Source organism: Pithys albifrons, chromosome 13, assembly GCF_047495875.1.
Source record: "Pithys albifrons albifrons isolate INPA30051 chromosome 13, PitAlb_v1, whole genome shotgun sequence".
Lineage (NCBI taxonomy): Eukaryota > Metazoa > Chordata > Aves > Passeriformes > Thamnophilidae > Pithys > Pithys albifrons.
In genome coordinates, this window is record NC_092470.1 from 18,868,200 (window position 1) to 18,890,645 (window position 22,446).

A 22,446-nucleotide genomic window follows, 5' to 3' on the forward strand; every position below is an offset into this window, starting at 1 on the left:
CTGCCAGCGCGCAAACCCGGAGACATGACGGCTGCGCCGCCCAATGAGCGCAGAGATGGTGGCGCCAGGCAGCCAATCAGAGCACGCAGAGGGCCCCTCCGGCCCCGCCCCTCGCCCGCCCCCCCCGGGTCGAGAACGGGACGCGGCACCGCGGGGAGAAAAAGGGACAGTTCGTTTATTGAACACTGAAATGTGCAGGGACAGAGGGAGATGAGCCCCGGGCTGGGGCGCGAATGGGCTCCTGGGGAGGGCCAGACCGCGGGACAGCCCCAGCTACGACCCGTTGGGCACCGTGTCCTCTTCCATTTCTTCTTCTCCATCCTCCAAGGGGCCTGAAAGGACAGGACAGAGTTTCAGGGCAGCTGCTGCAGGAGTCAGCGTTCTTCTCCCACCCCTCGGAAGAGGAGGAGTAACAGTGGGAGTTCTTAAAAGCAGTACAGAAAGGAAAATCAAAGTATCCCTGACACACAGCAAACAGGTGACGTGGCCACCCTGCCATGGGCTGTGTGTTCATGGAGAGCTCTCAGGGAATCAATCACTGCTGTGACACAACCCACACCCAAGGCATGAACACTCAGAACTTTGGAGTTATCCAATACAGCAAAGCCCTTATTTGGCACTTTACTCTGGAGGGAGTGCAGTAACAGCCCTGAGCTGCACTCAGGGCCAGGCAGATCCTACACCAATCCTTCTGACAGTTACACTCCTCTAAAACAAGCTTTACAACTCCCAGAGTGACTCTTCTATTAACCCCCTACTGAGATCACACACAACACCAGAAAGGTGGATTCTGTTTGGGAAACAAGAGCAACAGAAGAGAAGTGACCTGATTTTCGCTCCCTGCCAGGAATCTGCCCAGCCTGCAGCAACCCCTTCAGTCGCTCCACCTCAGCCAGAGTCGTGGCATTTGCTATGGCAGTCTGAAAACAGAGAGCACAGTGAATCCTCACACACAGCACCAGCCTGCTCAGAATTCACACAACAACCAGGTAAGTGACACTGAGCTCCTGTGACAGTTCTACTAAATCCTAGTTCTAGAAAATGCTGCAAGTGACAAAGTACAATCTTACTTCTTATTAACAAACTGCTCTATCCTGGGAGACTTCTAAGCTCAGACTACCCTTCATTTAAGTTCTCACAAAGCAGGTATGGCAGAAAAAATGACAGAAAAAGCACCTAAACCAAAGTCAGGACACACTGACCTATATCCTGAACAGGACAAAAGAAACATTTGTTCAGTTTAGATCCACAACAGCTTTCCTCCTGGCACATTTACCTTAATTGCCTCCACGTCTCCTGGGGAAGGCCCAGCTTTCTTTTTGTCAGTTGGCAGACCAGCCCCTGGATTGAAGCTTCAAAGGAAAAATAAAGGCCAGTTAGACTTTCTGAAGAACAGGTGCTCCTCTAACTTGAAATGTTTCCAAACTAGGTTTGGAAGCATTTCATTCAGTCAAGTGTAGTATCTTATCTTTGTTAACAAACTGATACAGTGAAGAATTGCCTCCTTCAGAAACACCAGCAACTTGTTCTCCTGTCCCATTCCCTCCCCACCTTTTAATCTGCTCTTAAAGAAGAGGCAGAACTTAACTTTATTAATTAGGCAGTTGACAAAAGCTCTTTGATTTGGATGTTGTTGAACACTCAGGTGGGTCTGCTGCCATTACAAAAGCAGGGTGGATAAAGAGTAATTGAAACTGGGTCCTCTGTTCTCACGTGTCTAATATGATAGTGCTACAGGATGGATTAAAGGCTACACTAGACTGGATGTCATCCTAAAGAAAAAGCTCATCTGCTGCTGCTTTAAGGAAAAACAAAGAAAAATATGTACTATGTCAAAATGGAAAGAGCTGGAAAGAAATCCCTGAAAAGCTGACACAGCACCAAAGTGCTCTTGCAGCTTCAGAAAGATTTCCTTCATGTTTATTGAACTATTTAGTTCAATCACCTGCTTGTTCTAAAACAATCACAGACCTGAAACCCTTTCCACTCACAAACTAGTGCTGGAGTCCATCTATTACAGCTTTAAATACTACATAAGTACAAGACACTTGTTTATTTAACTATGAATTTGGAAATGCTGTTGCCCTACATAATCTGAATTCTTATTTCCAAAGAAGTTGATCAAACAAACTATATGATGTACCAATTAAGAATTAAATTAAATAAACATACACTTGTAATAGGTTAAGTAAAGGTTTTCATCTGCATTTATCCTCCCAACTAAAACAGATTTTACAGTTTATATTCCAGGGCAAAAGGAAAAAATTCAGTTACTAATCATCTAGGGAAAAAAACCCAGAAAATAAACTGGCCACCTCTCCACAATTAAATACCAAAAAGAAAAAATGAAATTCAGGTTTCCTGCTTGTTGCCTTCAATGAATCCATCCTGACCGAAGATTTTTTTCAGAACTATTCCTGAGCTGTATTCACCACCATCCAAAACTTGGGGTGCTTGGACAAGGCCCTTCTGGCTCCCAAAGCTTTTAAGGCATCCTGCCAGCAGCTGAGAGCTCAGTTTTCTGCCTGACACTGCCCACAAAGGAAGTGAGTGGTGTTTCTGAAGGAGGATGCCAGTGGAAATTTGTTTGTTTTATCTTACGTTTTGGCTCTCCTGGCAATATCCTTTGCAAGTTGTGCACCCCGTTTGCCCTTGAACATTTTCTCTGCCTCCTGTCGCTCCTACAGCGATACCACACACACAGAGTTAATGGGAGAACATCACAGTCTGCAAAGCCTCTGCCTTGCCAAGAAAAGACACTTTGGCTCATCTTCATCAGTGAAATGGGTACGTGGGGACCAGATGGAAGAACAAGCAGATAATCATTTCCCAAACACTCAAAGATGTATCAGCCTCTTAAAACTAAGAACTCTTTTCCATGCTCATCTTCCCCAAGAGCTGAGGGCTCTGCTGTGACTGCTCATCTCTCTCTCTAGAGGTCTGTCTTCACCAACACCAGAGGGACAGAAAGGTCTAACACTGAACAAAGGCAGTAAAACTTAATTAACCACACTATATCCTTAACTGAATGAAAGCAGGAAAGCAAACAATGACTCTGTTTCAGAGCCGCTTGCAGAGTTTCAATAAATCTACAACTGTGGCAAAAAGCTTTTTGTTAGTGAGGAATTTTCAAGAGTGCAAAAACAAAGGTGGTAAATCAAAAGAAAACAGACTTACTTTGAGTTTCACTTTTTGAAAATCCAGCACTCTGACCTGTGGAACTTTATGGATTAGGTACAATCTGTAATGCTTCTTATTTGTTACAGGATTCCTTAAAACACTAGAAAGTAAATAAAGGTTATAAAGTCCTTAATATATTTTAAAATACATTTGTATTGAAATACAGACACATATTTGAAATGTATTCATGCACTTTTTGTTGTAACAGACAAGAAATAACTAAACAGGCCTGGTGACAGTTCTTTGATGTAATGGAAACCACAGTAAAAACTTGCACTTCATCAATGAGTAGATTTTACTGAAGAAGGACATAAAGAATAACTTCAAAATAATAATAATAAACCCAAACAAGTAACTGAACCATCACATTTTCTACCTGGACACTGATCATCTGAAATATCACAGGACAAACCACTTTTCTTCTCATCCCTCACATCAAAGGAGAGGTTACAGAAAAGTCTTTGCTTACACATATTTTAAAGTATTTTGGAACAACAGTTTAATAAAGCTTTGGGGTTTAGGATTTTAAAGGCAAGTTTACTTCAAGACTTGCTGGTTTCTAGAGATATTACATCTCACTGGCCCAGCAGCCTGTCAGTGAAGCCTCAGACATTCAGTACCAGATGAAGTGCAGGGGAAATGCTGCTTATTAATTCAATTTCAGACATAATGGATCTGTCACAGCCCATAAAAAGCAGGACATTGCAGATCAAAGCAAAGAGCCAGGCCAGCAGCAGAGTTCAAACAGCAGAGAAAGAGCAGCTTTTCTTTTCAGGATTACCCACCTCAGGTAAGTCAATGATTTAATAGTTGATAATGGATCCAGTTCACCCTGGGCAATGAGAGCACAGCAAGAAACTTTAAATCCAATCAGTGAAAAAGAAATATTTGACAACAAAGTTCCTGACCTCATATCTATTTTAGAGAATAATTAGAATTACTGCAATTATTTTAACCCACTAAGCTTTGTGATTTCTGTTGCACTGCAAGCTGCAAATCATGTTCATTAAAGCAGGTACACCATTAATTACCAAACTCACATGACACAAAAGAACTAATTATTACCAAAAGCAGATGGCACTACTCTGAGAAAAATCAGAAAGAGGAGAAGCACCATTTAAGCTTGTTCAGCTTTATCCTGCAGCAGCTTACCAGTTCAGCAATGTTGTTGTTGGTGAGAATGAGCTCAGTGAGGCTGGGCAGGGCCTGCTCCAGGTTCTCCCCAATCCGACTGCAGAACAGACAACAAGGGTTTCATTTAGGAATTAGCAGTGGTGAAAAGACCCACAGGAAACACAACAGAGGATCTCCCTGTGGAACAACCCAGCCTGGCACTGCCAAAAGTTTGGGAGAGCATCCACTGCAACTCTTTTTCTAAGCTGGCAATAAATATCAGTGCACCAGCTGCAATATGGGATTTAAATTCATTCTTATTTTTATGAGAATTATTGAAATTCAAAGTTCTGGCCAAATTTCAAACTCTGCATCTCACTGTCCTGGCTGAAAAACAAAGACTGATTTCTGCATTGGAAGAGGAAGAAAAATCAGAGAGCACACACAGCACTCAGTGCTGATTTTATGTCCATAAAACCAACACTTCTGCACCTACCCAGCACTGACAGCCACACACTTCTCTCTCAAGGGCATTTTCCTCTGCCCCAAACAGCCTCTTACCAAATCCTGTTGTTGTTCATGAGCAGAGTTTTCAGCCTCCTCAGCAGGGGGAACCCATCCAGCTTTCGGATCTCATTGTCAGAGAAATCAATGGCATCAAACTGGTCCAGGGTGGCACCCAAGTTCTCAATCACAGGGATTTTATAGCCTGGGGAGGGAGTGCAGGGCAGGGATCAGACGGTGCCCAGAGCAGGGCAAAGCAGGGCAGGTGGGGGGCACTCTGGATGGACTGAGGATGCTGATAAATCTCAGTCAAAACACCTCGGGATCGACTCCCCCACACCATTCACAGACCAAACTTTCCCTCTCACACCCAACAGCCCCCGAGACTCCTCAGTGCCTCTTCCTCCCATCCAGCAAACGCCCCAAGCCCCTCCCTGTGTGTGCCCCTCAGCCCCAAACCCCCCTCCCAGCACACCCCTCGTGCTGGGGGCACATCCCGCCCCCTTCACCGCCCCTTCCTCCTACAATCCCACAATATCCCCTTCCTGGGGCTGCAACGAGGTGACTGAGTTCCCTTCCAACCCAATTATCCAATCCCATCACACATCTCCAGATTCCATCACAGACCCCCCAGATTCCATAGAGACCCTCGGATCCCAACACAGATCCCCCAAATCCCATCACAGACCTCCCAGATCCCATCACAGACCCCCCAGATTCCATCAGACTCTCCAGATCCCATCACAGACCCCCCCCCGATCCCATTAGACCCCCTCAGATCCCATCGAGACCCCCCCCAGATCCCACCACAGACTCCCCAGAACCCATCACAGACCCCCCCGACCCCATCAGACTCCCCAGATCCCATCAGATTCCCCCAGATCCCATCACAGACCCCCCCGATCCCATCACAGGCCCCACAGACACCCCTCCAACCCTCGTGGGCGCCTTCCCGGCACATCCACCCGCACGCCCCGCCCGAGCCCCGCCGGGCCCGCGCACCGCGCAGGTCGAGCTCCCTGTCGCGCACGGCGTTTGTGTACTGCGCCGCCTGCTCGATGAGCTCCGCCGTGAGCTTCACCATCGCGACAGGGCGGCGAGAGGCCCGACAGGCCCCGCACACCGCGACAGGCCGCGCGCGCCGCGCCGCCGCAGGACACCGCGCCGAGCGCCGAGCGCGTCCAGCCCGAGCGGCCGAGCGGGCCGAGCGCCGAGTCAGCGAGCGGCGGGGATCGCCCCGGCCCCGGCCCCGCCCGCGCGGGAACAGACCCGAAAACAGCCCAAAACAGCCCAAATACACCACCCCGGGCATCCTCCTCATCCCTGGGCTGGAACAGACCCCCCAAACCCCATCCTGGGCATCCTCCTCATCCCTGGGCTGGAACAGACCCCCCAAACCCCATCCTGGGCATCCTCCTCATCCCTGGGCTGGAACAGACCCCCCAAACCCCATCCTGGGCATCCTCCTCATCCCTGGGCTGGAACAGACCCCCCAATACCCCATCCCGGGCATCCCCCCCATCCCTGGGTGGGCACAGACCCCCAAAACAGCCCAAATACCCCATGTCGGGCATCCCCCCCATCCCTGGGCTGGCACAGACCTCCTAAAGCCCTCAAACCCCCATGTCAGGCACCCATCTCCTCCCTGGGCTGGAACAGACCCCCAAAACCTCACCCCGGGCATCTCCTCATCCTTAGGCTGGAACAGACCCCCAAAACGACACCAAATGCCTCATCCCGGGCAGCCCTGGGCTGGAACAGACTTCCCAATGCTCCATCCCGGGCATTTCCCCTCATCCTGGGTTGTCATAGACCCCCCACAACCCCATTCCGGGCATCCTGCTCATCCCCGAGGTGACACAGACCCCCCCGAACCCCCATCCTGGGCATCTCCCTCATCTTGGGTTGATACAGGCCCCCCAAAACCTCATCCCGGGCATCCCCTTCATCCCCGGGCTGACACAGACCCCCAAAACCCCTACCACGGGCATCCCCCCCATCTCCGAGGTGACACAGGGAGCATCCCTGTCACCTCCGGGGTGACACAGCCCCCCCCAGTGCCCCCTCGGGCTGTTCCCCCTCCCTGGGGCCAGCCCCCATCCTGGGGGGATGGATGAGCCAACTCAGCAGGCTTTGCTGTATCAATAGCGCCCTAAAGCTGCACAAAGTGCCACCAGAGGCTCCCTCCAAACTTGTGGTGTTTCCAGGCACGGATTTATCTGCAGAAATCCAGGCAGAGCAGGCTGGGAACTAACTCCACTCAAGGACTGGCAGCAAGGAGCTGCTTCCCGTGGGACAGAGCCTGGGACAGAGCCTGCCCGGTGTGCTCAGCCCGTGGGATTCTGTGTTCCAGCAGCTGCTGTTCCCCTCCTGCTCCACAGCCAGGGCAGGACCTGCAACAGCCACAGCTCTCGGGGCTTTCCCTCCCTCCCAGCAGCAGCTCAGCCTTTGCTCCTGGACAGGGTGTTGCTCATCATCTTCCCCGTACAGGGTTTGGGGCAGTTGCTCCGGCACTTCCAGTGGAATTCCTGGTCTCAAAGATGCTCTGGTGGGCTGGGAACATGTCACAGGCTATGGCATGACAATCAGCCTTCATCTGTGAGATGAAATGTGCTTTCAGATGTCACTACACCCCCCTTGCCTGCTCCAGGAATCTGGAGAACAGCGAGGAAGAGCTGGGAGTGGCGCTGGGGGAGCTGAGGTGGCTGTGGCAGAGGGACTTGGTGCCATGGGGAGGGCTCAGCTGGTGGCAGGAGGGTCTGCAGGTGGGTGAACCACAGGAGGGACTGAACTGAAGGTGACTTGTGAAAAGAAGCAGCTGAGCACCCTCCCAGTCCCCAAACCTGCTGAATGGCACCAAGCCAGAACTTCTGGAGAAATCCTGCCCCAGCCCCCAAGGGCTCCCTGAGCCAGATGAGGAGGAATGATTCCTGTCCCCACTGCTGTCGAGGGAAGGACATTTTCAACGAGCCATGACATTTCTGTGAGCACAGAGGATGTGATAATAAGTTGAATGCTACAGCCACACTTGGCACTGCACAGGGATGGCTCATACTGTTCCTTTGGGAGCATTTGGGGCATCACCCTGAGTGTGACGCCAGGCCCTTCCCCAGGACTGACCAGAGGGGTCAGCTGGGGTCAGGCAGCTCCTGCGCTCCCTCCTGTAAAACCCCCTCACCAAAGCTCTGTGTGAAAGCACGTAGTCAGGCTTTTGTAACATCTGCATTTGTTTAAAAGCAGTTAGAGAACAAGAACAAGAGGGAGCTGTCAAAAGAAAGACCCAAGAATTAGCAGCAGTGCTGTACGTGACTCAGGCATCATGCGGTGGGAAACACAACAGAGCCTTTAGTCATTTCAGACAGTTGTTAAAAGGAGACTCTTTTCAGCCTCCTGGAAGGCAGGTCCTGCCTCTGACAAGGCCAAATAAAACAGGGACCTTTCTCCCTCAGCACAATGCAGCTGTTTGCCTCAGCCCTGCAGCCGTGGCGGGGTTGTAACTGCAAGCAGACGGATCCTGGGGCTCAGATGCTGAACAAGAGCTCTCGCCGGCTCTTCCTCTGCAATGGGAAGTCAAAGCAATGGGTTTAAGATGTGTGTTCCCCACCTGCCAGCCACACAATGGCAGATGGCTGTGCATGCAGCCTCACAGCCAAACAGCAAAGGAGGAGTCAGGCAGCACTAAGATTTTCCAGAAAACAGCTATTACAGAGTTAGCTTTGGTGCCAAGAGACAATAGAGAATTAAGCTTTAATAAATTGCCTAAATATGCATTTATCTTGAAGAGACAGCCACTTTGATCCTCTGAGCACACCAGAGTCAGACTTAAATAGCTCCAAGCAAGTATTGCAACAGCTTGGAGAAATAATCTGAATTTTATTACAAGAATTATTTCTGAGGGAAAGGCTGGAAGCTGCTGGTGTTGCATGAACTTAATGTGTAGAATTTGTTTCTCTTTCCCTGGCAGGGTGGAAGGCAGCAAAAAGCAGGATAAAGCTGGGACTGCTGGGGACTGGTCATCTTAAATTGCATTGCTTCTCCCAGTGTGTATTTTAAGTTATGTCAAGGATGTAAAAGTAAACATTCTCCTTTTTTTTTTTAGCATTTCAGTACATCTAAATATACCAGGATCAGTATTTAGAGGCAGGCTGCTGTGAGCCAGAGAACTGAAAGGCTGACACAGTGCTCCTGATCCACAGCTCCTGTTTTTTGACTCAGGAACACAGCAACAGAAATGAAGTTTGGTATTTTGAAACCACACAGGCAGAAGACGGGAGCATTTCACCCCAGTCCTGACCTCTGGTTTGGCTCAAGAAAGGGGAATCCTCAAGCAAGAGAAAGAATCACTGTATGTGATTAATTCACATTTATTCATCTGATAAATGTGAAGACCCACAAGATGCAGGAGCCAACAGCAGCACATCTCTGGGACAGGATCTACCCTTGTGGGAGGGCTCCATTCTTTTCTTTTTTTCACACTTAAAAATCTGAGTTCCAGATATCCAGACAGTACCCTGGGCACTTGGCCCAAGGTTAAACATTGCAAAACCCAACATGACAAAGAAAAGGCTCCACAGCTCCCTCCGTTCCCCAACACAGCAGCAACTCCTCTCCTTCCCCCCGCAGCCAACAGGGAACAATTACCCCACTGATGGGAACTGCAGGGGGAAACTGGGGGGGCTCAGGATGCTCCTTGGATGAGTGGAAAAGGGGAGCAAGCCCTGCTGCTGCTCATCCAGGATCCCTCACACCGGAGGAAACACCCAGCAGTGTCCGAGCACAGCCCCACATCCCAGCTCTGGGTGCACCAGAGATGCCATCCCAGCCTGGCATGGGGCAGGTAAAGGTGAAAGATCTTTATGAGAACAATAGTGACGTTTTAGCAGATGCAGCTCATCTGTTCCTGAGTGTTTCTCCCACCGGTGCTCTGGGCTCATCAGGAGCTCATTTGTCCAGCAAAATAAAGACATGAGGTGCATCCCTTCTCTGCCTCCAGCTGGGATGGCAGCTGCATGAATTTGGAAAAAGCACAGATTCATTTGTCAGGGGAGATCAATAGTTTATTAACTTAAAAGGTCAGTTCACCAAAGCTCCATCTTTCCTTGGGTTTAGTCCAGGAAGGTGAGGACCGGTGGTGGTGTGGCTTTCCCCTCTTCACCTGGCTGAGGTGAGCTCCAAGTGGGCAAGCCCAGGCAGGGCACAAGTCATTGCAGCCAAAACCAAGCAGGGATTACCCCAGCTCTGAGGGACTGGTGACAGTTCGTACTGAGAATTTCACTGGCAAATGGTTTAACTCATTAAAACTATTAACAATGAAAATCAGAACATGCAGCGTAGGAAAGAGTGTTTACATATGTCTGATGCAAAGAGTGGCTTTGCAGGGTCACAGAGGAGAAGAGGAGAGGGAATAAGACACAAAAAGATACCCCACTCCCATATAAAAAATAGTCCACAGAGAAAAACAAGGATTGTATAAGTTATTTTTAAAAAATCTGTAAAACAACATAGCCAAGGATATCTTAAACACAATTATATAAACACCACATGACTTACTATTAGGAGAGAGCATGAAAAGGTTTGTTTCAGGGAAGGGTTTTGTAGAATTAAGTTTCCTGTCTGGATCCCTGGAATGTCTCATTTGGGAAGTAGATGCCCAAGAAAAATCACTGCCTTGAACAGGAGGATTTTGTGAGAGAGAGGGGTACACCCAGCAAAACAGGGGATCATGACACAAAATGCCAGAAGAGATTGATTGGGACAGCATCTCATTTAGAGGATGGATCTTGCCCATTCCAGAACTGAACTGATCGGCAACTTACTCACAGTTCCAGGAGGGAAATACATTTTGTGGTAAGGCTGGTCCTTGTGGACAAACCCCCCTAAATCCCTAAGTCTTCCTGTAGGCACACGGGTTTTGCCTGCCTGCAGTTCCCTGCTGGGCTGACACACCTGCAGAGCCACGTGGGGCAGCTCTCCCTTTGGTCCTCAAATCTCCAGTTATCGCCCGGCCTGACCGAATCTGAACAGGAATGCCGGAGCGGGCTGTGGGGCACCGCTCCAGAACCGCCTGGTTCATCGTTTGACCTATGTACAGAGCCCTTGGTAATGCAGGTTTGGATCAGCTCTCACCTAGCAGAAAAGGGTACCAAAAACTGAGCCAGAAATGGCTCTTTCCTCGCAGATCCCGTGGGGTCCTGCATCCCTTGCAGTGAGGGCTCCCGCCGGCCGCTCGGAGCGGGGGGTCAGCAGGATCTCTGCGAAGAACCAAGCGCGTGTACATGGATCATGCATCAGTCCCTGCTCACGAGGAGTGTTTGACAGTATTAATATCACCGCCCGTCTGCTGCTCCCAGGACTTGCTCATTCAGGGTACGATCCGATCTCTGCTTAACATATTGCTATAGAAACGCCCTGACAGTGATATTAAAGCTATCAAACTTACGAGCAAATGCTTGACAGCACCATGTAAACTCTCCCAAAGCTGAAAAAATAAACTTTTTGTCCTAAACATTTGGCAAAACTGGGCTGGCAGTCGGTGGAAGTCCTGGATGGACGCAGCCACTGAACTTTACCCGGCCATAAGACACGTCTGACAGCAGAACTGCACAAACAGCTTCTTTTCACAGAGCTTGTTTGATTTCACCATCTCACAGAAAGTCTTGTCAGCTGGGAGGCCGAGGGGAGGAACAAGAGAAAATGAGAGCAGATTAACATTTTAAACAAACAAACACTGCACGTAACAGGCGGTGTAATTCATTCCAGTGTTTGGGGAGAGAGAATTGAAAAGGAGTCACTTTTTAAGGGCATCTTTCACATGGTTTTAATGAAGGAATAAAGGAGCTTTTGCAGCGAGTGGGAGAATTAGCCCCAAGACTAAACGATAATGAAATACAAACGCTTGGATGTGTTTAAGCAACAGACAGATATCCAGCAGCAATGCCAGGTAAGCCACCTGCCCACCCAAGCTGGAGCCCAGCCTGCTGCAGCTGTGCCCCAGCAAGCCCAGCAGCTCCAACACGTTTGGTTCTACATGGTGAGGGAATCCCCCAAACCCCTTATTTTTGTTAGTGAGGAAGCACTGTGGTGCCAGCAGTTCTGCCACTTACCATTGGTACAGGTTTCATTTGTTACACAGGAGCCACCAAGGAGGCTGAAACCTTCTTTGCACCGGAGGCAGTTTCCACTGGAGCCCTCGCAGGCTGAGCAGTGGTCATCACACCTGGGGACAGAGACACTGCTGTGCTCTGAACCGGCACCAACACTCCAATCTGGCCACTCAAAATGGGCTGTCAGCCAGCAGACCTGTGTGCCAGCACTGACATCCAGGGCAAACCAGAGGATATGGAAAATGGCAAATCTGAAGCTTGAAAAGTTATTGAAGCCCTGGGGAAATGGGCTCGGTGGTGCCCAGTGACAGCTGGTGACATCCCAAAAGCTCCTGGGAAGATTCAGTGGGACATGCAGCTCTCTTCCCAGCAATCCCAGGTAGAAAAAGGGCTGCAAGGGGAACCTGTGCTGCTCTCACCCTTTTGTTGAGGAAGAAGAGCCCAACAGCTGTGTCTCCTGCCTGGGGACAGTGGCTTGTGGAGGCCGTACCTGGAACACCTGGGAAGGGATGCTGGTCCCTTGTTCCTCCCCACTGGAGAACCAGCATAAGTGAATGAAACCCCAGGCAGACAGGGACTGTGTTCCCAAGTCACCTTTAATCCTTTCCTTTCGTGTCTGCTTTAATGAGGCTGAACCCACTCGCACTCCCCACTTCAAGTGCAGATACCGGAGAGTGGGAGCAAATTGCTGCCTCCCGGCACCTCCCTGTCTCCCACACGCAGCCCCTGTGCTGGGCCAAGAGTGGGGAACGCTGCTCCAACACGGCCACGGGGAGAACAGAGCAGGTTTAATTGAAAGCTGGAGTATTTACCTAAACATTACCCTTCCTCCCACACCTCCTCCATAGAGCCCAAGGCCTGGGCTGAGCCCCTTTCACCATAGCCCTAAGACACCTTGGCTGGCTCTGGGGGGGGAGCTCTTGAATCCAGAGGGCAGGGGCGTGTGGGGTCCAGCCCCATGGCTGCCCAGGCTCCCTCATCCCTATTTTAATCTTTCTAGCAAACAGCTCCAGCTGTGAGCTGCTTCTGCCATTATTTTATCATGTCTGACAGTGCTCCCCCATCAGTGCCAGCTTTGCTGCTGTTGCCACCAGGCTGGTTCTTTACCTCTTGCAGACTTTGTTGGGCAGCCCGTGGCTGTCGGCAGGGTAAAAGCCCTCACGGCAGGTGGGGACGCAGTGCCAGTGGAGTGCAGGGCCCTCGGGGGTGCAGGGGGTGCAGTCCTCCTCTCCCAGCCCTGTGGGAACAGGCAAGAGGCCAAAATGGCATGTGGGTGATTTTGGAGACAGTGCAATTGTGGCCACAGCCACGTGTAAGATGGGAGCACCATCTTGGCTCTGCCTTGCTCATGAACAAGATGATTGTGTGCCACCAAGGTCCAGCACATCTGCTTGGCTTATAGCCCAAAAAACTCAGCTTCCATCCCCAAAACCCCAGCTCCCACCCAGCCAGGAGCCAGGTCTGTCCCTCTGCAGAGCCAAGAGCCACCAGGGCTCAGCAGGGAACAGCACAGCAAAATCCCCTCTGGGCCATCAGCCACCACTCCCAAGCTGGTTTGGAATTCCCACCCTATGCAAGGTGGAAAAGGAGATGTTAAATTGGGCTGCAGAGGAGCTGGAGGAGGGAAGGGCTCTGGAGAGGAGCTGGGAAAGCAGAGGGCCCCATTCTGGGTGCGTTGTGGCTGGGCAGCAAAACTCAGTGATGGAGGTGGTATCATTAGAGGCCTTCCACGCACCAGGCTTGAGAAATGGTTATGCAGGAAAAGGAGACGGGAAAAGGCTGGAAAAATAATTGTGGTGGAGAACATTTACACTGACTGGAATAAGAATTAGAAGGGAAGTCGTTTTCTTAAGGGATTAAGAGCCCGCTCCCTTCCATGCCTGCCAACAAGATCAATAAATATTTTGGATTTAGTCTAAGGAAATTGCCCATGTATGATAGAAGAGGTTCACGCCACTGAACATGAATTGTCTAGAGATCATATTATCATCAGATCTATGATGATTTCAAGGGCAGACGCAAACATTAACAATGGAAAATAATTGGACTTGCAAGAAGCAAGGAAGGCAGGATTTAAAGGGAACGGTGAGCGACTTTGGGCAGCTGGGGAAAGTCAGCAGTGACCTGCCCAGCACTGAGGGGTGGCCAGGATAACACACTTCAGCTTCCTGACATTTTTATCCACTGCAAACCCATCTTCCATCACTCCGAGAGGGTTTTACGGCCTCCCCCGCAACCTTATTAAACTCAAGCACCTGGCTTTGGGGAGACCGGGAAATAAAATATGGCTCTAATAAAAATGTAAAAACTCCCTAAAAACCTTTCCAGTACGAACATACACCTCGCAGGATGTGCTGAGAGTTGAGACTGCTTCCCCACCTTGAAGCTCTGCCTTGGCTCAGGTTGGGGGCAGCAGGCACTGGGTCCTGATGCACAAGTTTTGGGGTCTGGCATGGGGACGCTGAGGGGTGAGGGATGTACCTGTGCTGGCAGGGCAGGTCTCACACCGCCGGGGCTCCCGGCTGAGGTACATGGCAGGCTGGCACTCTGGCATGCAGGTCTCTCCTGCCAGGCTGTCAGGAAAGCAGAGAGGATGTTTACACCCAAAGCTGTGGGCTCTGAGGACTCAACACAGCCTGTTCCCATCCCCAGCTCCACATCCCCCAGTGCCCTACAGTATCCTCAGCCTGCAGCACATCAGAAAGCCAGACAGCACTTCAGGAGAAATTGAAGTCCTGCCTGGACCAAAGGGATGGCTGCAGGTTCCTTAATTAACTATCCAGGAGGAAATAAAATTATGTTTTTCCCATGGGCAACCAGCCAGGCTCTCCCAAAGACCTTCTGCACCATTGAGGCTCCCTGGAATCAAAGGAAATTGGTTCAGCGCCGCGGCTGGGCTGGTGCTGCTTCACCATGGCAGGGATGATTTGAAGTCCTGGCTTAAAAGGATATTGGACAATAAAGAACAAGTGTCAAGTGGATTATGTCTGACAAGTGCCTCCACTTGTGCTTTTCTGAGGGAGTAGATAATCTTTTGGCAGTGGGAATTTCTTTGTGTGAGCGAGCCCCAGTGCTGCACCATGGCTGTGACTCACAGTGCCCAAACACTGCAGACTGCTATGGGATCATCCATGTGCAGCTGGGGATGGAAAACAGCTTTTCCCTGGTGCTGACACAGTGCTCTGCATCCCACAGGTGCTCTGGGGCCAGCAGCGAGGGTGCCCAGTGCATTGTTGGAAAACCATTGTCCTGTACTAGCCCCACTCAACAGGTACATTGGATAAAACTTTCAGTATGGATGAATGTGAAGGAAGGCTTTCTGCACTTGCAGGGATCATTCTCAGCCTGCCTGGCAGAGCTCAACCTGGTACCAGCCCTACACAGCACTTGCCCACCACCCTGGCAAGAGCTGGAGAAAAGAAAATTAAATTTAAATAATGGTTTTCAGCTAAGAAAGAGACACTAATCACCACCTAGTACCATGGAAGCAGAATCTTGAGTCTTTAACTAACTCACTCTCTAATTTCCCATCGGAAATCCCAAATTTAAATCAATGCTGCAGGTATAAACTCGTCCGGTGCTGGTGTTTTACCTGAATCCCTCTTTGCATGCAGTACATTTGTCTGCTTCACCAACACATTTTTTACAGCTTTGATGACATTTCAGACAGCGTTTCTGACCTTTCAAAAAACAAAGCAAGGCAGGGAGATTAAAATCCGGACCGTGATTTGCAAGCGGCAGTTGGAGCCGTAAAGCCCCACTGCACCCCAGCACCAGCTCCCCAGGGTGGAGAGGCACATCCACCCCAAAGGATCCCTGCTATTGCAGGTGACCTTATCTGTCATTGCTTGCTAAGAAGAAACATGCTTTACAAGCCATTAGGTTCATTAATTACAGTCTTGTAATTAAGAGCTGAGTCGAGCAGCTCTGCTTTGCACCACCCTCCGAACACTCAGAGGTTTTCCCTCCTGCCTCCACTGTGCAAAGTGTGTCAAGGGGGAAATTCAAAGCCAATACTCAAAAACCAAGGTGTGTTCTCCACCCATAGCACTTAAAATAGAAGCAGCCTCTGCCCATCCTCGTGCTACAACTTGCAAGTGATAAACATCCTTACGTTCCTCGGCGTAGAACCCGGTTGGACACAGCACCACGCAGGTGTTCATCTCCTGGTGGTGGTACAGGTTCCTCTTGCAGGCCGTGCACTGGGTTGGGCCCCTCCCGAGGCAGCGCTCGCAGCCCCTGTAGCACCGGCGGCACCTCCGTCCGCCTTTGTCACCGAAAAACCCCGCGGGGCAGGAGCTCACACACATCCTGGGGAAGAAACAGAGTGCCAGGCTTTGGTGCCAACAGCCAGTTACCTCTCGCCCCAGGCACCTGCTGCCATCCCCTCCCCTGCAGCATTCCACCAGCCTTGGTGCAAATTTGGGCTTGTTTGCTTCTTATTCTTAAGATTTAGGGTGTCTTGAAAGTCATGGCTGTGTAATGCAGAGCCAGGGACCTTCTTGTCCCAGCTGTAGGTAAACTGCCCCTGTGCTAACTCAAGAGACTGAGAAGTGGAAAATCCTATTCCAGAAGTGATTTGTCACCTCAGCTCAGTGTCCCTTGGGTGTGGTTGACTCCAGTTGGTGATGCCAGTGCTTCTTCCCCACCATGACTACATGGCCAAGGTTCTCCAGTGCCCCCCACCCCAATGTACCCTAATCCAAGGCAGGGACCCCACACCTCCTCCTCCTTCCCTTTTATCTCTCATACGCTTCTTTCTCTGTGCAGACATCTATGACCCATGTTGAGGTGCAAGACTTGGGGAAAAGTGTTGCTGCTGTCTGGGGAACCCCCACCACTCCTCACCTGCCAGTTTTCACGCTGCCCAGGCTGTAGTGGATGCAGTTCAAGCACTGGTCGGCATTGGGGCCATCACAGCCCTGGTCACCGCACTCGGGGTGGCACGGACCTGGGTGGGGAGGGACTGGTTCAGAGCAGGGAGAAGGTGAGCATCTCCCAGACCCCACTGCCAGGATGCCCTGAGCACACCCTCCCTGGATCAATGCACACTGGGGAGGGGCTGGGGACCCTCCACCTATCTGATTCCCTATTTATTATGTTGTAAATTTTATCCTATGGAGCTGCAGAGCTCTGGGTGCTCGTCTCTCCTGCAGCTCCTTCTCCCCTGAAGGAATCCCTCCCAGCCATCTCTGGCTGAACACTGGTACAGGAGCAGCTCTGAAAGAGGGACCTGCTCCTCAGGGACCAGCAGGGACACCCTCCCCTGCCCATGGTGGAGGAGGGAAAGTGGGCAGAGCTTTTTTTACCCCTCAGACAGCTGCACCACCAATTTGTGGTGGGAGTGCTGGGATGGGGCATTTTTCTACCTTCTAATTTCACCATCCTGCTGCTCCGCGCTGGCCACAGGCACAGCTCCTCCCAGCTTGCCTCAGCCCCAGGCAGGATCAGGCCTTGTGGCTCTCCCAGTTTATCAGGGTTTGCATTTTCCCAGGTATTTTGTGGGGGACAACACGGCAGCTCAGCCAGCACTTACCTGCGTACTCCTCTTCCTCCTCTGCCACCTCCACCTGGCTCTGCAGGAACGCGGCTCTCGATGGCTCCATCTCTGATGTTGGCACTTCCAGCGACCTCCCACGGGACTGGGGCCCACCCACTGCAGTGTAAGGATGCTCAGCTGTCCCATAGAAGATGAGGCTCCACTCCTTCAGCTTCCCTGTGGGGCAGGCACAATGTCACCCATGCCACTCCCTGTCTCGCTCCTCCATGGGGAGCTCAGTTTTGGGGGAAGCAGAAGGAGCATGGACTGGACTATCAGGGCATCACCCCTGGCACTGCAATGCAGAAGCAAACAGCGAACACCCAGAAATGTTCATGAGCCCCTGAGCTCTCAGCCCACACAAATGCAGCCATTTAAGGCATCTATAAAGGATTTTTAATTCTGTGAATCATCTGACGAAGTGCAGCAACACCACAGCCTTCATGTCCAACACTGGAGAGAACCAGTAACTTTAAAAGCTCCACAATAGAGGATTATTTTTGTCTGACAAAAGCCTCCTGGCACACACTGGATTATTTCTTGCTGCTGTTGCTCCAGCCATCCCTTTTCCAGACAAATCAAAGGTCTGGGCTTGGCTTCCCTTAAGACACTGTGGGATCCACCAGAGACTGTGGTGCACCTGGTAGGACCCCCATAAGGCCTTATACCTAAATCAAGACCCTCCACGAGCCACATGGCTTTGGGGAGGGAGCCTAAAAATGCTGCTGCTTCTTTCCAATGCTGTTTTTCTTTCAATTCCCCATCAATGCAAGTCACTTCATGCCCATGGCACGCTCAGCTTTAACTCCTAATCCCTGCATTTCCAGGAAGGGCTTAACATTTTCAATACCCAAAGCCCCTGGCTCTCCCAAAGGGTTGAGAGGACCCACCTGCTGCACTGAGCAGAACCATCGTGGAGCCTGCAAAGGACTGAGCTCCGGCAGCATCAGCTGGGGAAATGCCTCCACCAAAAGAATTAGATTGGCTTTAAATCTAAAATATCCCACGTGAAGAAAGCTAGGGATACACAGGGATGATGTGGGGATGCAGCAGTGCCAGCAACAGGACACCCACAGTATTTAATTGGTATTAAATTAGCCGATTTACTGGCAGTGAATGAACATTTAATACCCATTTCTGCTACAAACTGGGAGCATCTTTGCTCTTTTTTCCTCCCTCTTTGCCCTCTGTGCTTCAAACCTGCTGCAGACCCTTTGAGGGGGTGACTTAGCACACTCCTTTGGATTTGCCCAGCCAGGTAAAGGCGAGCCCTGATGCCCTTGAGGGGCTCAGAAACACCCGCCACAAACTGTAAATACCAGGGGAAAAGCAGCTCTGTGGGCGCTTTGCTGCTGCTCTCCCAGTTCAAAAGAGTTTGGGGGAAGGCAGCAAACAGAAACACTTTGTGCTCAATGAACCCCTGCGTGCACCTCCCGCCAGAAAGTCGCGTGGGAGAAGTTTTTAATATACTCCTGGCTTCCTATCAGTGATTGTGTGGATTTAAAACCCCCACAACACGCAGCAGCCCCAGGCAGGATTCTTCAGGCCCTGCTGCCACCAGCCAGCAAGGCAGCTGCCCCTTCCTGGCAGGGCCAGATCCTGCGAGCACAGCTCCTTCGCTGGGAGCAGGCAGCCAAGTCAGGGAGGGGGGAACACAGCGAGGTTGGGGACAAGCAGGGGGCCCAGCCACCCCCTGCCAGCACAGTGGCAGGCCCGGGAGGATGTCTGTCCATCCGTCTGTCTGCAGCCTGAGGGGCATCATCCCCTTGCGCCATTGCACAACCAGCCCACGCGCCAGATGTCCCAGCAGTGAAGCAAAACAAACAAACAACAATTACAGCTCTTGGGTTTCCTCGTTTTGCCTCATTACGGTTTAATTTTGGAAACTGGCTCTCGGGTGCAGCAAGTTTTGCTGCTGCTGGGAGAACACCCGGTCCCAGCTCAGCCAGACTGGCAGCCTCCTGAGCTCAGGGCTGACGTTTCATTCCCAGTTCTGAGAAATTTAGGCAATACAGTTTTGCTGGAGAACATAAAAACTCACAGCGATATTTACAGCCAAGCAAAGCAGCCTGCAATGAGCGTTGGGAGCGAGAGGAGCTGGTGGGCACGGGGGGATCCTTACCTTGCACGGCGGGATTGCGCACTTGGGATGGCGTGTCGTGGATCTCCAGGGTCCACTCCCCTGCTGCCCGCTCCCCCCAGCAGTGGACGGTCATGAACTCCCAGCCCTTGAACCCCTCGTTGGAGTGGTCAAACACCCTGCAATGGTGATGCCACACATCAAGAAACGTGACTTTGAATGTTGGGTTTTTTCAGAAAAGGGAGATAGGTATTGAAGGATTAAGGTTAGGAGAGAGAGTGGTCAGGCATTGGAATAGTCTGCCCAGGGAGGTGGTGGATTCTCCAACCCTGGAGGTTTTTAAGGTGGGACTGGACATGGCACTGAGTGCCATGATCTGGTGATCAAAGTGGGGTTGGATTAAGGGTTGGACTTGATGATCTCAGTGGTCTCTTCCAACCCCACTGATTCTATGATTAAGGATTCTTTGCATGCACCCACTCTTGCATGGAACCCTTCTGCAGCTGAGACCTGGGCATGCCCCCACCTTCCCAAACCCTGAGGAAACTCACAGCAACCCCCCAAAGGAGGACACTGCCCAGCCCAGGCACACCCTGACTCTGGCCACTCTTACCTCCTGGCGAGGAGCTGCGACCTGGTTCCTGCTGGAGACACAAGGCTGATCTGGAGGTCTCCCCGGCGTGGGTGGGAGATGCTGAGCCGCACCACGACGTGCTCCAAGTACAGCACATGCTGCTCACGGTGCTCAGCGCAGCCGCTGCTGAGGGTGCTGGCGCGCAGCACGTGGTCGGCTCGGATGTACCTGTGGGGACAGGCACAGTGCCATGATGGGGACAGTTCCCAGCAGTATGGACGCCCAGTTATGCTTGAACTGCATGTGGCACTCTGTGCCATGATCTGGTAATCATAGTGGGGTTTGATCAAGGGTTGGACTTGATGGTCTCAGAGGTCTCTTCCAACCCAGCTGATTCTATGATTCTGTGATCTCAGTCTCCTACAGCTTCACAGCACAAATTATCTCCTTCTCCATTGCAATTCCCAGTGTCCTAGCATGGGAATTTGCTGAATTGCTGGATGGCAACAAGATGGGTTTGAACTGCTTCTAAGATCTGTGCCTTATGGGCTGCAAGGGCACCGCACAATTATAATTAGCAGTGCAGTGCTCCTCTTTGGGCTGTAATTAGTGTCTGTATCAGATAAATAGCTTCATGAACACATTTGGCTTCACGTTCATTCCTGTTTTGCATATGCAAGTCTTCCAGAGACTTTTCTAATGAAAAACTCTCTTGCTCTACAGCCAGGCAGTGGTAAATCAGGAGAGTCCATGTGGTCAGATCCCTGATCCCACCCTTTAACCTAGCAGGGACTGACCTACCAAGGATGAGATGTGAGCCTAAGCTGGTTTGAACCTGAAGTTGAATCCTAAGAGACCCCAGACACCGGCAATTTGAAAACCTTTGCAACAAAGCACCACTTTTTGGTCTCTTCCATGAGAACAAAATGCTTGGTGGAAGACTGCAGAGAGACCAAGACATCACCACTCATGTAGGACCCAGCAGGCAAGTTGGGTTTGGTATCTCGCTGTCAGCTCTCAAAAATTCCCTGATGATCACTTGTCTGGGAAGTGAAAGCTTGCAAAAGGGCAAAAACAGATCACCTGCTGTCAAAGCTGGTCCTGGAGAGCTCCCATGGGACCTGCTCTGCACCAAGCCAAGGGCACAGACCCCAGCCGAGGACTTCTAGGTCAATAAACAGACTTTGGTGCGGATGGCGTGGATCATGACAAAATCCATGAACATCACCTTGTCTGCACATGGACTTCTCCCAGCTATCCTGACTCCTAATTTCCCTTTTCAAATTCTGGGACAGCCATTGCATTGCAAGAGCCAGCTCCTTCAACACTCCTTCCAAGCATCTGCGTGCCCTGGGAGAGCACCCAACCCCACCCCACCATACCCCATCCCACCCCACCCCACCCCACTCACTTGGGCACCCTGTCCAGGCTTCCCACACAGACGTGCTGGGAAGGAACCATCTTCCACTTCTTGGCTTCCACCACAATAGCGTCAGCATCCACCAGCCCAAAGCCATATAGATGGCTAACTGGAAAGAGAGAAGACTCAGAAATCCATTGCCTTCCAAGCAGCGGCCAGGAGCTCCTCCTCAGTGCTCTCTGGAGCATCCTCCAGCCGTCAAGGAAGGCACAAAGATGACCCCATTGGGGTATGAGGTGCTTCAACACACGGAGCTCATCACCCTGTTCAAGTTACACCCCAAACCCACACTGGCACCATGGAAAACCCATTGTTGGGAGCAGCCCATGGAAAGGACCAGGGAACACTGCAGCTCAGGAGAGCCTTCACCAAACAAGGCTTCCAAACCTCTACCAAGCAAGAGTTCCAAGCACCTCATCCCATGAATTCCTGCCCTCTCCTCCCTTCCCTTAACAGCCTGATGGTGGGAGCCCCCAGGGAAGCTGATAGTGGCCACATGGGTGAATTCTCCCCATAAATGAAGCACAGGAGACCTTTATTTTCCCTTGATTGTCTGTTTTCACTGTGCCACCTCCACCCCCACGGCCTCTCACCTTTATGCCCCGCGCCGTTGGTCTTCCAGTCGGGCGCTCGCAGGTGCCCCGGCCGTGAGGTTTTGACCAGCAGGTGCTGGACATCCCTCCAGGTGAGCAGGGGGCTGCAACAACACAGGGCTCATGGGATGGCTCTGCTGCTCCCAGTCTTCCCAGAAGCAGCAGGGACCCCCTCTGGGTTAAAAAACTCCAAAAAATCTCTTTCCTGCTCAAAGAAAGAAAGAATTGGTGATTTAAATGCTGACACCCTGCCTGGAGGTTGGTCATCACTTGGGGTGCCCCAGCAGAGGCAGATGCACCAGGGAGGGATCTCATGTGCCCATAGGATTTAATTGCAGGA

General features: G+C 51.2%; 2 protein-coding genes across 3 annotated transcripts in view; both read right to left on the reverse strand.

Moving 5' to 3' along the window:
* Positions 1 to 157: 157 nt before the first annotated feature.
* Positions 158 to 5,966, reverse strand: SNRPA1 (small nuclear ribonucleoprotein polypeptide A'). The gene is made up of 9 exons (XM_071568725.1): positions 5,800 to 5,966; positions 4,855 to 5,002; positions 4,333 to 4,411; positions 3,966 to 4,012; positions 3,178 to 3,280; positions 2,602 to 2,681; positions 1,277 to 1,352; positions 827 to 920; positions 158 to 332 (listed from the first exon to the last, which is right to left on the reverse strand). The coding sequence occupies exons 1-9, from the start codon at positions 5,879 to 5,881 to the stop codon at positions 274 to 276; spliced, it is 768 nt and encodes a 255-aa protein (XP_071424826.1). The 5' UTR covers positions 5,882 to 5,966; the 3' UTR covers positions 158 to 273.
* A 3,572-nt stretch (positions 5,967 to 9,538) lies between these two features.
* Positions 9,539 to 22,446, reverse strand: part of PCSK6 (proprotein convertase subtilisin/kexin type 6) — a 35,150-nt gene continuing 22,242 nt past the window's right edge. The window contains exons 10-21 of one of the 2 annotated variants that reach the window (XM_071568460.1): positions 22,107 to 22,210; positions 21,505 to 21,622; positions 20,133 to 20,321; positions 19,562 to 19,698; positions 17,437 to 17,616; positions 16,749 to 16,866; positions 16,015 to 16,211; positions 15,493 to 15,580; positions 14,382 to 14,473; positions 13,008 to 13,137; positions 11,901 to 12,013; positions 9,539 to 11,460 (exon numbers count right to left, since the gene is read on the reverse strand). In XM_071568460.1, coding sequence (XP_071424561.1) covers positions 11,363 to 11,460; positions 11,901 to 12,013; positions 13,008 to 13,137; positions 14,382 to 14,473; positions 15,493 to 15,580; positions 16,015 to 16,211; positions 16,749 to 16,866; positions 17,437 to 17,616; positions 19,562 to 19,698; positions 20,133 to 20,321; positions 21,505 to 21,622; positions 22,107 to 22,210 — 1,564 coding nt within the window. In that variant the 3' untranslated portion in view covers positions 9,539 to 11,362. The remainder of the gene's footprint in view (positions 11,461 to 11,900; positions 12,014 to 13,007; positions 13,138 to 14,381; positions 14,474 to 15,492; positions 15,581 to 16,014; positions 16,212 to 16,748; positions 16,867 to 17,436; positions 17,617 to 19,561; positions 19,699 to 20,132; positions 20,322 to 21,504; positions 21,623 to 22,106; positions 22,211 to 22,446) is intronic. The other variant, XM_071568461.1, reaches the window with a different exon arrangement.

Coding starts and splice junctions, on each gene's coding strand:
- SNRPA1 (XM_071568725.1), bottom strand. CDS start 5,881: ATGGTGAAGCTCACGGCGGAGCTCATCGAGCAGGCGGCGCAGTACACA. Junction 4,412..4,854: donor ATGAACAACAACAGGATTTG/GTAAGAGGCTGT, acceptor TCTGTTCTGCAG/TCGGATTGGGGAGAACCTGG. Junction 1,353..2,601: donor ATTGCCAGGAGAGCCAAAAC/GTAAGATAAAAC, acceptor TTTCCTTTGAAG/CTTCAATCCAGGGGCTGGTC.